The following is a 19,197-nucleotide window of genomic DNA, read 5'->3' as shown; positions in this document are numbered from 1 at the left end:
GCCATAACTCTGAAAATTGGGGGCGGAGGCAGATAAAAAATATGAGGTGTGCACGTTCATATCATGATAAAGACTCATGCAAGGTCGAATCAATTAATATGTAATACTTTTTGAGTTAGGCGCGTCACAAGGTGAAAATGTGCATTTTTGACTATTTCAGGGGCCATAACTCTAGATATAAGGGGCGGACTCAGATGAAAAATAGAGGTGCACAAGTTCAAATCATGATAAAGACTCATGCAAGGTTTAATAAATTTATATGTAATATTTTTTGAGTTAGGTGCGTCACCAGGTGAAAATGTGCATTTTTGACTATTTCAGGGGCCATAACTCTGGATATAGGGGGCGGACTCAGATGAAAAATAGGAGGTGCGCAAGTTCATATCATGATTAAGACTCATGCAAGGTTTCATGAATCTATATGAAATACTTTTTGAGCTAGGTGTGTCACAAGGTGAAAATGTGCATTTTTGACTATTTCAGGGGCCATAACTCTAAAAATAGGGGGTGGAGCCTGACGAAAAATAGGAGGTGCGCAAGTTCATATCATGATAAAGACTCATGCAAGGTTTCATCAATTCATATCAAATACTTTTTGAGCTAGGTGCGTCACGAATTTGGACAGATGCACAGACACACAGACGGACTGACGGACAAGAGCATATCTATATGCCCCCACCACTCAATTCATATCAAATACTTTTGAGCTAGGGGCGTCACGAATCTGGATGGACGCACAGACGGACAAGAGCAAATCTATATGCCCCCTACACTCATTGGGCGGGCACAAAAATTAACTAATCTCACTCCTAAGTAACATTTTTAAGCTGAAATCATTTTCTATTTTAGTATAAGTGACTTTGACATGAGTGACCCTAAATACATACGGTACTTAACCTTTTTCTTTACCGGTAATAAAAGCTAGCGGCATCAACCCACCAAGTTTGCTGACAATAGGTGTACCAAAACTAAAAAATATTGAGCTATTTTTAGCAACAGTGACCCCCCAAATACAATCCAAAGCCAGTTGTTTATATACCCTTGCTATACATCAAGTTTGGTGATAGTAAGTCAATCCTAACTAAAGTTATAAACCAAAAACCACATTTTCGACGATCACAGTAAAAAATCTACTTTTAGTACCAAGACCGGGAACTTGACCCTATGGCATTAAAAAAAGTAAGGCCTGGACCGTGATTTGAAATGCAACAAATCTGTTCAACATTATCAAAGGTCAACAGACTAACACTTTAGCTCACTGTGTAAAAGTGTAATCAGATTAATTAATTTTCCCGACCTTGAATCGATCCCACTGACCCATTATACAATCTGTTCCTTGGTTTGCCTGTAAGCTATCTACAGGCCAATTTTACTTTCAATTCAATATCAATCCAAACTAAAGTTATTCAGTGGAAACTTTTTTACCTATTTTCAGTAACAATGACCTTGACCTTCACTCCACTGAAACCAAATGCAATCTCAATATTGGTGTTACCATAAGCAAGCTAGAGGCCAAAGTTCATTTTAACGTCTGCGCATGCTGATCATGGTCTGCACTGTTTGTTGTTCAGTAAGTAAATTTTCATTGAACACCCCTTCAAATAATAAATGGTACTGCCCAAATTGAATGATGGACTGGTTCATTTTAGAAATTTAGCAAGCTAAAGGTTAAAGAGCTTCAACTGATGCTACTACTGATTATGTTTATGAAAATTATTAGGATGCTAAAGAGTATAAAAGTTTGGTGAAGTAGTTTTAAGGTTTTTCTATGAATAGCTCTGTCAGCACCTAAAAAGGGCCAACAGAACTATTTAACCTTTACCCTGCTGGCGGCAAGTGATTCTGTCTTTGCTACCAGTGCAGACCAAGATCAGCCTGCACATGGTCTGCACTGTCCGCTATTTGGTCAGTAAATTTTCAATAAACACCCCTTCGAATAATAAATGATATTGCCCAAATTGAATGATGGGCCAGTCCATTTTAGAAACTTAGCAGGGTAAAGGTTAAACAAACTTCAGAGAGGACATTACAAGAATGCATCATACCAAATATAGTGATTATCCATCCAGTGGTTTTTGAGAAGAAATTGTTTCAAAGCTTTTCTGCTTTAAGCTCTGGTGGCCCCTAAAAGGGGCCAATCATGACCATTTGAACAAACTTGAGAAAAGTCCATGCAAGGTTGCTGAATTGACTACATCTGGTGAAGATCCCTCATGTGGTTCATGAGAAGAAGTTGTTTAAAGTAAAAACTAATGCAGGATCCCTGAAGCTGGACACAGCACCATCACAACAGCTCATCCTAAACCTTTGATCTAAGGAAGCTTACAATATATAAATGGCTACAAGTCTCCTCGCACTCACAGAGAATGCATGAATTGCTTTTCTGTACATGTCTTCTGTGTGTAAGTATTTTGAAGATGGGGCACAATGTAAGATTTAAAAGAAGGAATAGAAATTATTTTTTTTTTACTTTTGTTGTGCATTACTCTGATTATTCTGATTACTTCTTTGTTCTCTACTCAATCAGTAAACTAGTCCACTACTTCATTCTAAATTGACCATTGAATGAACATTTTCTAGTCCTGGAGTACCAGCATGTATGTAGAAGAATGTTGAATATTTGTGTATTTCTTTCAAAAATGAGTAATAAATCATGATATGTGTGACAATTTTCCCGCCAGTTAAGTTCACAGATGAAATAAGAAGATGATATTGTTAGACAGAGGTATCGAACCCACAACCCTGAGAGTGGCAGCTGAACTTTTTGTCCGCACAGCTATATCTGCACATGCACTTTCTGATAATGAAATGTAATACTATACAGTCTAACCTCCCCAAACTGTCACCTCCCATGAACGCCATCCTCTTTACCACGGCATATTTATTTTCCCCCATAAGAATTCAATGTTATTTCACTTCTAAGGAACAACACCTAACAACAACAAACAATGACACTACTTTTTCTTCCAAACGACATGTGAAAACCTCCGCTAAGTAAATTAAATTTCGGATCCCTGTGCTTCCAAAAATAACTCGCATGATTTTTCAAATTTCCATGAAATCTAAAAATAATCCAGAAACTATTTACCCTCTGGTTCTCTGTATGCTGCAGTATGTACTGTACATGCACTAATTAGGGGAACCATACAGAAGGGTGTCCATTTTTGTTGATCAAAGAGAAAAGCCAACTTTGTTGGAGAAAACTTAAAAATTAAGTGGATAATCCTGAGAATACTGTTAATTATGCTTTTCTTTATACAAACATGCAGTGCAGGTGTGTAATAATAATGAAACTGAAAGTAATCACTGTTTGTGCCATTAGTTTAATAAGGATTGTCGGTCTTACATCATTCACTGTTTGGTTGTTTGCAGAAATAATGAAACGTGAAAATTTGAATCCAATTAAAAATGTACAAGTTAAAGTAAAAGTCTATATTTCGCAGTTTGACGCTTTGAATTTCCTCTTAACTGAAAGTTGAGCAAATGTAATTAAAACAGTGGGTTTATTAAACTTGCTTCCAGTGTTTTTAATTTATAGCCTGTCTACGCCCCTGTTCTAAAACCTATGTGCTAAATTCAACTTAAATTTTGCTATGTCTACAAAAAAAAGAGATTTTTTTTTACTCTTGAACAGCGAGTTAATACCATCAAATTACTACTAGAGTGTGGAAAAACTGCCCAGGCAGTTGCTGATCAGTTTGGGTGTGGAAGAACACAAATCCGAAACTTTTGAAAACAAGGAGCTGCGTTCAATAAACGCTTGATGCCCCCAGTGGCATCCTTGCCGATACAAAGCAAGTCCAAAACGAGGTCAAGGTCAAGTTCAAGGTCAAACTGAGGTCAGGTGATGTCTGAAGATAAGGAATGGTCACAGGTTACATCTGCATTAGTATCAAGTCATTCTAGTAAGGAGTATTGATGCTAGACGGAACGGTCCCATTTGGTTAACCTCATACGGACAAACGGACGGACAGGACAATCACTATATGCCTCCCGCATCAGTAGAAGCCGGGGGCATAAAAATTGTATGGAAAACTCCACGTTGTATTAAAACGCAGTTGAAAACTAGTTGTTGTTCCTCTTGTGTAATTGAATAGGATTATGAAGAAAGAATAAAATCAATCAACTATATGCTTGAAAACTATTCGAACCGGCAACACCAACAAGTCAGATTAGTTTAATCTCCCTAGAGCAACAACTTCTCTACAACAAACACTTTCCTTCAGTCCGAATGGTGTTTGCTCTCCGGAGGTTGGACTGTATCTTGTATTGATTTTTCAGTATTTATGTCGCTATTTAGGTTAAGGCACTGAAAATTAATTTACAGAAACATATATGGATTATTCGTGAGTGCCAGGTCAATACTTACAGACAATAAGATCTGGTAAACATTGTGGCCTCTACAGTTTTTCGAAAGGTTTTGAATTATCTGATATTGTGATCTAGTTTTTGACTCCAGACGACCCAATTTTGAACTTATATTCGACTCTATTAAGGGATACGATTTTGACCAAGTTTCATTAAGAATTGATAGAAGTTGCGACCTTTAAGAGTATTAGTAGCAAATTTGTTGATGAAGGATGACAATGTCGGATATAATGCATTGCAAAAGCTCACCTTCAGCTCTCTGTGCTATTAAAGATGATCTAATAAAAAACTCAAAATTGATGCAATCATATTCCACATTTCATGTCTGAAGACAGACAGTCAGTACTGGGAATATATATAAATAGAAATATGTTAAGGAAATATATACACATACGTTTATTCGTATTTGCCATTTCATATTAACTACAATATTAAGCAATTCAATCAACTATGTCATGGTTAATACAATGTTTTATTCTATAATAATACCATTTAATTACCAAAAAAAAAAAAAAAAAAAAATAAACAGTTTTTTTCTGCCAATTCTGCCAAAAGTGATTTTTTGCAGTTTCTTTGGACAAGAACTGTTTAAAATTTCTTTTTCCAGAGTCTTAATTTCATCTTATTTAGTCTGTCCATAAATGCCCAACTTTTGCAAAACACAACACCCCAGGAAGTTTATTTGGTCTGACGTAAAGTTCCCGCAAATGACAAAGCAAGAACTGAGCATGTAAAATCTTTAAAAATTAACTTAAATATGTTCAAAAAGGAAAGATATTTTAATAAACTATGTTTTTCACTGGTTTTAACCAAATTTTATAAATTTTGTCAACAGCTCACAATCATCATTATGACATTATGTATTATTATTATTATTATTATTATTATACCAGATTTATACAACATTTGTACAACATCCTGATGTCATGGTGGACATGACATGAATGACAGTCATAACTCAGTATCTCTAACTCATTTATCTCAAAATTCCAGCTATCTCGAATACATTTTCAAGTCTTGGCCTGAAGACACCTGTACAAATAAGCCATGCCATAAGAAAACCTATTTAGTGCATTTACGACTAGCATGGATCCAGACCAGCCTGCGCATCCGCGCAGTCTGGTCAGGATCCATGCTGTTAGCTAATGGTTTCTCTAATTGCAATAGGCTTTGAAAGCAAACAGCATGGATCCTGACCAGACTGTGCGGATGCGCAGGCTAGTCTGGATCCATGCTAGTGGCAAATGCACTATGTTGGTTTTCTCACGGTGCTGCTCAAATATAAATAAAGTCGAATTTCGTTTCTCTTGATGTAAAACACTTGAACCCTCAAATTTGAGATACCAAGTTTCAGAAATAAATACAGCTGAACCTGCCTGAGCGGTCACCTGTATACAGCAGTCACATGTCTCAAGCAGCAAGTTTCACGGGTTGCCATAGAAACTGATCAGATAACTTCAAGGCACTGACCTCCAAATTTCAGCTAAAAATGATCTTTCTTTAAAACTTAAGTTTGGTTATATTATGAACATCAGAATATGAGTTTTGTTTCTAATCTATCTTAAAAATGCCAAATCAAGAAAAAAAAATTCAGAGTTTGGAATCGAACCTAGGCCCCCGCTGCAGTAAAAATTTTCCTGCATTCCTGACCAACACATCACGGAGGTATAAGTAATTAACAGTACCCTTACAGAAGCAAGCCTCTGTGGCGTACATGCTGCGTATTTGCTGTGTATATGCCGCGAACACAGTAGTACGCCAGAGGAGTACATTTTACATACACCGCATGCCGCGTACATGCCGCGTACTATTTCGAAGAGTACACAGCATGTACGCAGGAGGTCAATAGTACACTTCAAGTACGCAGCACAGACTCTGAAAATTTGAGGAGTACACTGCATGTACGCAGGAGGGACTTGTACAAGAAAATAGTACACTGCATGTACACCGCAGATACTTCGAAATTTATAACACTTATATTTAGTTGCATTAAAGTTGTTTCCCCTTGATGCAGTTACGCCATTTTCTTCAGATGTTTACCAAATTACATGCTACAAAAATTGATTTATTTCATTGAAAAGTGGATGAAGAAAAGCATACTAATTTATTTGATAACATCAATCTACATTATTTTGGTAAGGGTAAATACTTATTGATGCATGTCACTTATCTTTTTTCTGTTTTTTTCTGTCCAAATGATCAGCATTTGCATAAGAAAGTTGGTGGGGTAAGGAATTTACATTATCACAGCAGTTTCGCCACAAGAGTACACAGCATGTATGCAGCAGGAGTACACAGCATGTACGCCGCAGGACTCGGGCCAGGAGTACACAGAATGTACGCCGCAGGAGTACACAGCATGTACGCCGCAGGAGTACACAGCATGTATGCCGCAGGGGTAGTACACCGCAGGCTCATTTGCATGTGAAAAGTGTATGTGCCGCGTACATGCTGCGTACTATTTCCTGCATACTAAATTCCTCCAGCGTACATCCTGTGTACTATGTAGTCCACAGCATGTACGCAGCAAGTAGTACGCGGCAGAGCTCATTTGCATGTCAAAAGTGTACTACAAACGTACTATCAGTGTATGTGCGGTGTATATCCTGCGTACTATTTAAAGCCCTTGATTTCAGTACACATCATGTACGCATCATATACGCTGTATGTACACAGCAAGAGTACGCAGCAGGCCTTTTTCTTCTGTAAGGGTAGTTAAATATAAAACTTTATAATGAAGGTAGTTTATCTCTGGTATCCCGTTACAAATGCTTTTCAACTCTGAATAAAAAAATTGGCAAAAACAATTACATTTGTAATTCTTAATGTTTCCATAACACATAATCTGTCAGTATCTAAGTTTAAAAGCCCTTGTAAGAAATGTAGCAGTAATTTCATCTTAAGAAATATAGCAGTAATTTTCTGGCATCTAAAAGTATTTTTTTATGTACAATCTGGAGGTCAGTGTCTTTAATGGTAACAGAGTTTAAATATCAATGAAAGGTTGTGTGAAGGCATGTTGTAATGTTAGACTACCATACTGTCTTATTACCTTCTAACCACACAAAATCGTGTTACTGAAAAATATCACCTCTACCTGAGAACACACGTTTTTCAACACATGTATCACACTTAAGTACACCTATCTCAATTTCACTGATTATATATATGACATATGATCCCACCTCAAAGACCAATCCTGTAAACATGTAACACAATCTGAGACAACAGACGTATATGGTGACTAACAAGACTAACAGATGGTCAATGGCGCCAAACAAACAATTTGACAGTATAAAGGTAAAATGTACTTATGTGAAAAAGGTGCCTATATATGAAAATGATGTAGTAAAATGTGTATAAGCAGCTGCATTACACAACAAAGTGGTACTAACAAATAGGACATAATTTACCGAACTGTAATGGGTACAGCAAGATCCCTCAAAAGTCTAAGTTGCATAACCTGTAAATCCCTAATGACTTAAGTAAAAGCTAGAGCTATCACTAATGACAACTTATACCCAAAGACGCTACTGTGATACTGGGAAAGCCAAAGTGTTGTGATCATGACCTTTGACCTTCAAGTGTGACCTTTAACAATAATTTAAAGAGAATACAGAATGGACGGACAAGCAGATAAGAGTGCCTTCAATATATCTACTTTGTATCTGGGGATATAAAACTCATGAAATACATATACTTCATAGCATTTCATACTCATGTTACAATGCAAAAGCCGTCAATATAATATAAACTGACCAGACTGTTTCGAATTTGGTGGATAATATCACAATAATAATGGTATTCACAAATATACAAATGTCATTTATTTTCAATTTTCTTAGCCAAAACAACAAAACATGTATCATTTATAAGTAAAACATAGCGTTTTTGCAGGCTGATTTATCATTTACGCATAAATTAGCATTTTTTTCAGACCGATTTTGACAAAACTTCTGCCCAAATCCTTTTAAATATTTTTCTTTGAAAATTTCAGCCTAGATTGTACCTACAGAACCTTTTATATTTGAAACAAAAGGTAACATACACACAAACTTAATACATTTATGACCAATGTTTTCTTAAATGTAATCTTTTATAAAAAAAACATCTCAAATATTTTTTAACAGTTCCACATTTAAACATTTTGATGAGGTGTTTTTTCCCATTTGTAAAGGCCCCAGCCCCATTCCTAAATCAGTGGGGGAAAAGCACTGTAAAAATAAAATTGTAACAAAAATGATCTGGTTTTTCATTAACGAACATGCACTAGTTGCGTTATAGACTAATTTTTGTGCTTCTAATGGTGCACAACATCTCCACTGCAGAACTCGCGCTTACTTCTTGACACGTATCTGATAACCTATAAATATATATTTGAAGAATGTTAACATGTCCAAATAAAGGTTTATTCTGGCTGCTTACAAATGTCAAAAAATTGCTTTAACCTGTGGATGACACAACTTTCCACACTGCAGCCAGCACCCAGTTACATTAATTATGTGATTTCTATTTTTTAACTGTCACAGCTTAATGAATTTATGTTCAATAGCTATCTTTGTTACGCTTATTGAAATAAAATGTAGGGATAACGCATGTTTTTTTGTGTTATACCATCTTCAGAATCCCTCGGGATTTTGAAGATGTTATAACACGAAAAGAACATGCGCTAATGCTATTCTAGCATAAAATGCATAAAAACAAGGTAAATTAATATATTGTCCCTCAACGTCATTAAATTTTCATGAAATGCGCAGTAAAGTCTACGTTGATTTTTCATGTTGAGGTCATTTCCTTTTGTATTATCCGTTTTGGGGCCGTAATACGTTTACGCTTTGCCATGGAACGCGCATAATTAAAAAGGTGTTATAACAGCACGTGAGCGCGAGAATCTCTCTGTTAACACACGTTTTCTCTCCTGTTAAAACACCCCCAAAAAGTGACAATAACAGCAGTTTTATGCTAAAATGATTGTTAAATCCAGTATTTGTTGAAATATATCAATATCTGACAGAGATATGAACAATAACAAAGAGTGGACCTAGAAATGTGGTTAATTAAGTATATTTTTCAGTTCCAATTGATTTTGAATGAAATGTATTTTACTTCACAGATTTTTCCATCCTACTGATTGTGTATGGACTGCAAGTTGTAACATAAAAACAAAGGAGAACTAAACATGAAAACCTTTCATGATAAAACAATGAAGGTATTATTATGATATGTACTGTTGTGATACACCTTTATGATTCTGTCCTTAATATGTTATCTAGTTTCGCCTTTCGTCTCATCCTGTATTGCCACAAAAACATTACAGTCATTGCCAAAAGGAAAACTGACATTGCCGCATCTGAGCAAATGGACATGACACCATCAGTCTGATCCTGTACTGTTTCCTGTCTACCAATCACAATCCTGTATATATCCAACACAATCTGTGGTAACAAGCAAATAACATAAACTAACAACAAGCTTGCAACATTCTTATAGGGTTGAAGCAAATATCTCTTGCAGTAGTCTTTAAAGAGCAACATCTCTTCTTTTCTCTTCTCAACTGAACTTTCAATCTCTATTTCAGTAGTACAGTTATCAGTACCTTCCTGTTTCATTTCGCTTTCAACTTTTCCTCCACTGTCCTTTTCAGTTTCTATCTCACCATTTGTATTAACCTCAGTATGACTGTCCTTCTCCATATCTTTGAACACACTATCAGTCTCTAACTCCTCCGCTCTTGCTGCATCCATCTGTTCTGTCTGAGTTTCTACTTCAACAAAACAGCTGTCATTATCAGGTTTAATCTCATCTTCCCATTTAACTCTTCCACCAGATCTGTTCTCATGCTCAGTATCAGGCATAAATTCTACCCAGTTACCTAGACCATGCTCTTTTAAAGAAACAGGATTTATCTGTGTGGCTGTATTGTCCTTGAAGTGGCATTCAACATCTGTTCCTATTGTATCTAAGCTTGAAATAGACTGACTAGTATCTGAACAGTGAACATCTACATTCACAGATAGACATGACTCATTTATTTCCTTGGTTCCATTATAAGCTCTAGCACTTGATGTAGAATTACCAGTATCTGTATCTTCCACAACTATCTTTGGACTCTTCAAAAACTCAGTTTGTTTATTAAAATCTATCAAATCTTTCTTTAGATCATCATCTTTAACCTTTGTTTGCCTAGAACTACTTGTAACATGTTCAGTTTTCTCTTTAAGGCTGATGGTTTCAAGGCCATGTTCTGATGAAAAATTAGCACTGAAGCTGGATGGACATTTGACAGTATTAGACTTTTCTTTGTAGCTAGATGTAGACCATTGGGTTCTGCTTTTCCTATCTTTACAGCTTGAGGCTCTCTGCAGACTCTTTGTTTTTCTTAATGGCAACTTTTTGCTCCTTTTCCTCATTTTCTTAATCCTCACTTCTTTGTCATTGAAGCTTGTTTCTTCCTCTGTTCCCTTGTCATCACTGTTATGATCTATGAGATGCGCACTAAGCTCACACTGTTTCTGGGAACCCAAGGCTTTAAACAGCAGCTTACTTGGGTCGGTTACAAAGAAGTTTTCAAGAGCTTCAAACACTTGGTCTTCCAAGACCTTTCTCGAACTATGCTTCCTTGTTTTCCGTACCCCTGTGCATGTTTGTGATCGCGGCTCTTGTATCTCTGAATCACTCTTGAACCGACGTCTTGTAGCTGTCAAATACAATAGAACTGAAATATTAGAGGCTTCAAAGAAAAATTTTGATTTAGCAAAATCAACTGGTATGGTAAAATATGTCTTAATAATCTAGCTCCTTTTTCAGGCACAACCAAGAATTTGAAAATCTACACTTCCGTTTCAGTTTGCTTTAACCCTTACCCTGCTAAATTTCTGTAATGAACTTATCCATCTTCCAATTTGGACAGTACCATTAACTGTTAAAAGGTGTGCATTATTTCTTATAATTAATTTCATATACAGCATTAGAACTTTGCTAATGTGATATATATCAAAAAGGCATAGGTAAAACAGATCAATATAATTACACCTTTTACTAATTATACTTGTCATGTATTACAACATCCGCTGGTAAATGTGACATTTATTTTTTACAAGCAAAAATGGAGTATCTTTATTTTAAAATAATAAGTGATACCTCATTTATTATCAAACTGTTAAAGTTTTATTTTTTTCAATAAAAAAAGCTGTCAAAAACATCTGAAGCAGTGCAGCAATAGTAAATAGTAAATAGTCTGGTCAGGATCCATGCTGTTCACTAACAGGTTCTCTAATTGCAATAGGCTTTGAAAGCGAACAGCATGGATCCTGAACAGACTGCGCGGATGCGCAGGCTGGTCTGGATCCATGCTTGTAGCAAAGCCACTATGTTGATTTTCTCATGGCATGGCTCATATGTATATATCTTTTCAAAAAAATGACATTCTGTCTAAAATGTTTTCATTTTCCACTCAATTATGAAAGTTGAATGGAAGTTATGTAATAGATATCTATGGTTTTGGCAAGAGTAATCATTCTTGCAGACACTGGTCTAAAATAAATATCAAAACTTCAGTTATTGATATAAACAAAACATTCATAAATTCACTTTTGTAAATAATTTTTGGTTGTTGAAGGACTTAGAAATCAATCTTCTTTATGTGTTTCTGTCTTAAAAAGTAACTTTTAAGACATATAAGAGCAAACTAGATGCCCACGTGCAACATGTCGAACCCGCCAGCTGCTAGGATCTGACATGACCTTTGACCTCCAACTGTCACCTTTACCTTTGAGATAGGAACCTGGAGTTTGCATATGACACTCCGTCTCACTGAGGTTAACATTCATGCCAAATATAAACAAGATTGCTCCAGGCATGTCAAAATTAAGGTCCGGACAAACAAATCCAGACGGATACATGCACGGATGCACGCACGCACAAACGGACGCATGCACGCACATACACTGAACAGCCATTTGAACGACTATGTCTTTGCTTCCGCAAGCAGGCTTGACAAACAAAAACCACGGATCACTGCACTCATTTTTATCATAGATGACATTTTCTTCACCACTGTTTAAATTAAGTAAAACAGAAAAAAAATTATCGTACATCCTTAAGCAATTCAAAAGAAAACAGTGTTTACTTAAGCCTGCTGGCGGCAAGTGATTCTTCCTTTGTGGCCAGTGCAGACTATTCAGTTAGTAAATTTTGAGAGAACATCCCTTCGAATAATAAGTTATTGAAAGATGGATCAGTTTATTTTAGAAATTTAGCAGTGTAAAGGTTAAAGATTTTTCTGTTTTTAGCTCTACCTGACCCTGAGTGCAGTTAAACAAAACAATTTAAATGATCTCAGCAGAAGTCTATCAAAGGATGCTTCTAACAAAGTTTCTAGAACAATGTTTTACTGTGCTTGCGTAAAAAATGTTTTCCTAAACAGATAACATAGTTTTTTGACAGATATCAAAAAGAAATGATTTTTTGTTGGCAAAACTTGCTGTTAACTTGGTAAAAATTGAATCAAAGAATAATATTTAATAATGGAGCCAGTTCAATAAAGGCATCAAATTGGAAAATAACCAACTGAACTTATGACTCAAGACAGCTAAATAAAAATACTTTGACTGATACACAACCACTTACAATCAAATGCCAAGCTTTGCCTCCTCTGTATCTGCCCCTCCTGTTCATTTCCTTCAGAGATATACCCCGAGTTCTCGTGACATGATGACTCTTTACTTGAACTATCTTTTTCTCCTTTCCAGCTTGAAATCCTTTTCCTCGAACTTCCCTGCTGGTTCACTTGTTGTTTCTCATCTCCAAGCTTTTCAGCATCAACTTCATACCTCTTGTAAATTCTTCCTGATTCACCCGACTTTGCATGTAGGTCAGAACTTGGTGTATCTACAGACACTCTAGCCTGTGACTCCTCCTCTTCATTGTCCTCCTGTTGGACATTTTCTACAACAGTCTCAATGTCTTCATCTAACACTCTCATGTACTCCGGGACTATCACAAGTTCATTACCCCTTGTTTTACATTTTATCAGACATGTAGACAGCAGGAGTGTTATACTTGTTGCAGTTACGATCACCCCTAGCACACCGCAATCTATCAAGGCAGCCGTATCTACCTGCCCTTCGTATGCGTTTCCCTTCCAACATTTATTGAGACTTTGGAAACTTACTCTCAGACTCATATGAGGTATGTTGTTGATGAAAAAGCACATTATTAACAGAAAGAAACACATGAAATGAACTTTCACTTTCCTAGCTCTATCTTCTACAAGATGCTGTGTCGTCGACAGAACTAGGTACGTAATGTCCAATGCTAGACACAGTAAACAAAGTCCTACAAATGTCAGAAGACTTCCGTAAATAACATATATATAGTAACATGTTTTTCCTGACTTTGACTGCTCGTCACTATTGATGAAGTTATCGAACAAATTCAGTATGTTCAAAATACATATCAACAGACAGGAGACAAGAAGCCATGTGAAATACACAAGGTGATGGCTAAACGCTTTAATCTCATTGCTGTTTATTTTGTGAAGTGTTCTTCCAATGAGCGTTAAAGCAGGTAACACAAATGCGGCAGATATGATGAAGGACAAAGTAGCGTAACTTTTCTTCACGTCAGCTGGTGTCTTAAACACGTCCTTATCTGAAATAAATGAAATTTCTTACACATTCTGAAAAAAGTTTCTTGAAATAGAACTCAGGCTGCAGGAATAAAAGCTTATCAATATCAAATGATATACCTACAAATACATAAAGATTAGTCTAAACGTGCAATAAAATTTCAGGCAAATAAATGCAAATTTCTATTACAAACGTCGATTCATAATGAAACAAGCACCATCAATAAGGGTAAAAATAGAAATAATTATCAAGTAACTATTTGTAACTATTATTCCAGCTACATGAATTTTGAGGTATAATCATTTTATAGTGACAAGTTATTTAAACAGGTCCCAGAAAAGTCACAAATTAGTTATATAGCTAAATCTAGCTATAGCTAAAACCAGTAACAATTGTTCAATACAATATATTATGTCAATATCAAATATAAAACAGTTACTATTCCATCCAAATGGTTTATGAGAAAAAAGACATTCACATATAATGGAGATCTATGCAGATTCAGTTTCAATATAACGGAGATCTATGCAGATACAGTTTCAATACATGTTGCGAACTTCTGCAATAAGTCATTACAAAATTTGTTTAATGCAACAATGATTCTCAAAAGCGACACATACTTCAATGATTTATTGCAAAATATTGCTGCATTTATTGAAAATATGACCGCAAAGATCTTGGTTTTCTGTTAATGTCTTTCACGTGATGCAATTATGACAATTTTGCATTTGATTTTGACGTACTTTGCAGTTATTGTTATTGAATTTATAGCTAATTCTAGCTATAAATAGCTAGATTTAGCTATATAGCTAATTTGTGACTTTTCTGGGACCTGTTAAAGATGAGGAAGTTTTCAAAAACTGCTAGAAAATTATTGGAATTCTAAGAACATACTGCAAAAACGTTAAAACACTAAAATGCAACTGAAAATACACTTAAAATGGGAATTTAAATCAACAAAAAACTAGACATGGAGGGAAAAAAATATAACTGACCTGGATTAAAATAAATGTCAGCAGATTCTGTGGTCGTGTATTCTTCATAATACTGAAATCCCCTTCCTAGACCATTACCACCGAACCAATATCCGTTATCCCATCCTGTCTTATTACCAGACATTATTGATCAAATATTACAGTGCTGTCTTGTATCTTTCAAGACAGTTCTATAAATAACTCCACTCAATTGCTCTCTGTCTCTCACACAGAAGTAAAACTAAATTAGAAGAAACATAATTCTAATATAAAAAAATATAATGCACAGGCGTATTGTCACATACTAGCAGAGTCACAGAGTTACCTCTGTGTTACTTGTTTATATAAGCAATTTTCATTGTAACAAAAGCCTATCTCACTCACACATACACCATCTGGAATCACCTTTTCAAATAAAAAGGCTAAACAAATTTGCTCAGTGTTTATGGACAGGTTACAAATATTTTATGACTGAGCTACATTAATTAGATACTGTAAAATCATTTAATTTTGTGGGTATGAAATTTCGTGGTTTTGGTCAATAACAACAATTTCGTGGGTATATAAATTCATGAATTTCAAGTTTTGACCATAAAATGAATGGGAATTTTACTTGTTCATTGGGATTAACTTTTGTGGATTGACTCAACCACAAAATCCACGAAAATTAGTCGCCCAAAAATATTAATTTCACAGTATGTTACAAAATTCACAAATTCAAAGAAAATATTAACAGATTTCTTGACAATGTTTTAGGCATTGTATCTAAAATTGCTTACTTTAAGCAGGCATTACTTAACATATCAACTGCACCAAACTTCATATTCTAAAAAAAAAAGTCATTTTTAAATAATCATTTTCTGATTTTTTTTTTATCCCAGCCGAAAAAATGATCATGGGTAAAATATTTCGAAACGTGCTCCGCATGTTCTAAATCAATATGATGGAATACCAAGGCAAAAGAAACTAAAAGAATCTTTTTGTGTGTGTGGAGGTGGAAAGGGGGGGGGGGAGGGGGACAGTGGGAGGCAGAGAGTCTAGAAACAAATGTCTAGAAATATGGGAATATAATGAGAATGAGTACTGTCATGATGCAAGACAACGTAGATTACCTTTTTTTATTGCATTAGAATGTTATAATTGATAAGCTGGCATTCACTCAACAATTTACATTCTGTAAAAAGGTTGTTTCCAGTGAGTTAAAAAAAGGTTCGTGGGCAAGTCTCTTAATATTGTCAATACATTTACTGCAAACATACATTTATTTAGAAAAACAATGCAATGCATAATTGTATCAAAGGAGTAAAGACATTTTTGACTATCACTTTACAAGACATGTTGTGGATTTTCTGGATTATGCAACAAAGCTGGGTCATAAAAGTAAAAAACATTAAATATCCAGAAAATATTCTTTTTATTGTTGTCATAAATTATCTCAAAAATTTATAAAGATTAACTGTTTCTGGTTTATGTAAAAATTTCATTACCAAAAGCCTAAAACATATGCAGTTATCAAAATACCATTCTCCATTTTTATAAAAGAAACACATTTTTTAATTGGCCTTATTGGAGCACCTATAGGTAACCAATATTTTGCTATATCTAACAAGATTGACAATACAAATACATACACTGGGAGTCAACTGTGTCTCTAACTTATAGACAGTGAATCTGGTTCCTATAGAAACAGAATATATTCCTAACAGGGAAACTGGAGGAGTAAAATTACCTCTACATAAACAGTAATTCTATTGGCTTAAATATAAGCTTTGTGACAAACAAGTATAATTAATTCTATAAAACACATGGCAACTAGCTGCAAGTCTCCAATACTGACAAAATATCTCATTATGTATAGGTTGACAAAATTTGTTTCATGAAATTATGTAAAAATTTTGTCTAGCACATGTATGTACTTAAACAATAATTTATCTAGTTATCACATGTTTTTTCTAATGAATTAATGAAATAATTCATTGAAATGTATGTTAATTTTATAGTGAGCATTTCAACAACAGCAAAAACAATGTACTCACAATTTGGTTAAAACTATTGAAAAGCTTATATAAAAATGTTTGGATTTTTTAAAATGTAAGGTCAAATATATTTCAATCTTACATACATTTTCACTTGTGGCTTCATCACTCGTGAAAATATTAATTGTATTTGCTTGGCAGGAGATGTTCGATCTTATTACACTGAAACAAACATATATCCACTGTATCAGTTTACAATTTTACATTCTGTCCAATTCTTACTGAAAAACAAGAGAGCAATGATTGCCCTCGATCACTCACCCAAGTTTGTTCACAGCTTGCTTTTAACAGTTTTGGTAGAGGGTCATGCAAGGAAAATATCTCTGAACTTATTTTGTAAAAGAATGTTCAAACATTTCTACCAAACATGGGCAGATAATCTGGGGGATGGGTGTGGGGAGGGGGAAGGGGTTGAGGAATGATGACAAAGGACACTAACAGACAATATAAACAAGAGCTGTCTCATGACAGCATGCTCGACTATTTGAAACAGTTCCATCTAATACCAGCTTACAAACAAACGCTTAATCAAAATTTTCTAAGTACATGCTATGTTATTACTTTCATTAACTATAACTTGAATCAGAATATTTCTTCCTTTGAATCTATGGAAGACTCTGTAAAATATGACGCTATCAAGAGCTGCCCATAGCAGCCACAAGCTGTATGACCTAGACATGTCCCTTGCAGCTACAAAATGTACAAGCTGCATGACCCCAACATGTGCTCCTAGGAACCACAAACTTCATGACTCGATTATGTGCCAATGACAGCCCACAAACTGCATGACTCAGTCATGTGCCAATGGCAGCCACAAACTGCATGACTCAGTCATGTGCAAATGGCAGCCACAAACTGCATGACTCAGTCATGTGCCAATGGCAGCCACAAACTGCATGACTCAGTCATGTGCCAATGACAGCCACAAACTGCATGACTCAGTCATGTGCCAATGGCAGCCACAAACTGCATGACTCAGTCATGTGCCAATGGCAGCCACAAACTGCATGACTCAGTCATGTGCAAATGGCAGCCACAAACTGCATGACTCAGTCATGTGCCAATGACAGCCACAAACTGCATGACTGTCACGTGTCAATGGCAGCCACAGACTGCATGGCTCTGTGCTCAGGTGACTGAACAAAGGGAGACAAGTAATCCTGCAACACCACAAAACCAAGTCTTCAAGATTTAAGGAAATATTTATTTCCTTTTTTAAAAACAGTGACTTTACCCCTTCTGACCAAAATACAATCCAAACCTTTTGTTAAAAACAAGAGGGCCATGAAGGCCCTGTATCGCTCACCTGACCTATTGACCTAAAGATCATAAAGACTAACATTCTGACCAAGTTTCATTAAGATATGGTCATAAATATGGCCTCTAGACTGTTAACAAGCTTTTCCTTTGATTTGACCCAGTGGCCTAGTTTTTGACCCCACATGACCAAGATTCAAACTTGACCTAAACATCATCAAGATTAACAATCTGACTAAGTTTCATGAAGATACAGTCAAAAATTGGCCTCTAGAGTGTTAACAAGTTTTTCCTTTGACTTGACCTAGTGACCTAGTTTTTGACCCCACCTGACCCAAATTTTCATGTGACCTATAGATCATCAAGATTAACATTCTGACAAAGTTTCATTAAGATATGGTCATAAATGTGGCCTCTACAGTGTTAACGAGCTTTTCCTTTGATTTGACCTGGTGACCTAGTTTTTGATCCTACATGACCAAGATTCAAACTGGATCTTGAGATCATCAAGATTAACATTCTGACCAGGTTTCATGAAGATACAGTCATAAATGTCGCCTCTACAGTGTTAACAAGCTTTTCCTTTGATTTGACCTGGTGACCTAGTTTTTTATCCAAGATGACCCAATATCGAACTCGTCCAAGATTTTATTGAGGGTAATATTCTGACCAAGTTTCATTAAGATTGGGCCAAAATTGTGACCTCTAGAGTGTTAACAAGCTTTTCCTTAGATCTGACCTGGTGACCTAGTTTTTGAACCCAGATGACCCAATACCAAACTCATCCAAGATTTTATTGAGTGTAATATTCTGACCAAGTTTCATTAAGATTGGGCAAAAAATTGTAACCTCTAGAGTGTTAACAAGCTTTTCCTTTGATTTGACCTGGTGACCTAGTTTTTGACCCCAGTTGACCCAATATCGAACTCGTCC

General features: G+C 35.6%; 1 protein-coding gene across 2 annotated transcripts in view; it reads right to left on the bottom strand.

The window, feature by feature from the left end:
• Window positions 1–19,197, bottom strand: part of LOC123566369 (AP-5 complex subunit beta-1-like) — a 71,607-nt gene that overhangs the window by 28,443 nt on the left and 23,967 nt on the right. The window contains exons 2-4 of one of the 2 annotated variants that reach the window (XM_053549948.1): window positions 14,993–15,212; window positions 12,997–14,019; window positions 8,524–11,065 (exon numbers count right to left, since the gene is read on the bottom strand). The exons of the other annotated variant lie outside the window; for it this stretch is intronic. Coding sequence (XP_053405923.1) covers window positions 9,612–11,065; window positions 12,997–14,019; window positions 14,993–15,116 — 2,601 coding nt within the window. The 5' untranslated portion in view covers window positions 15,117–15,212 and the 3' untranslated portion in view covers window positions 8,524–9,611. Of the gene's footprint in view, window positions 1–8,523; window positions 11,066–12,996; window positions 14,020–14,992; window positions 15,213–19,197 lie in introns of those variants that run through there. 2 annotated transcript variants of the gene reach the window in all.

Source organism: Mercenaria mercenaria, chromosome 8, assembly GCF_021730395.1.
Source record: "Mercenaria mercenaria strain notata chromosome 8, MADL_Memer_1, whole genome shotgun sequence".
Classification (NCBI taxonomy): domain Eukaryota; kingdom Metazoa; phylum Mollusca; class Bivalvia; order Venerida; family Veneridae; genus Mercenaria; species Mercenaria mercenaria.
Note: the sequence above shows the minus strand (reverse complement) of the source record. Positions and strands in the feature narration are given on the sequence as shown.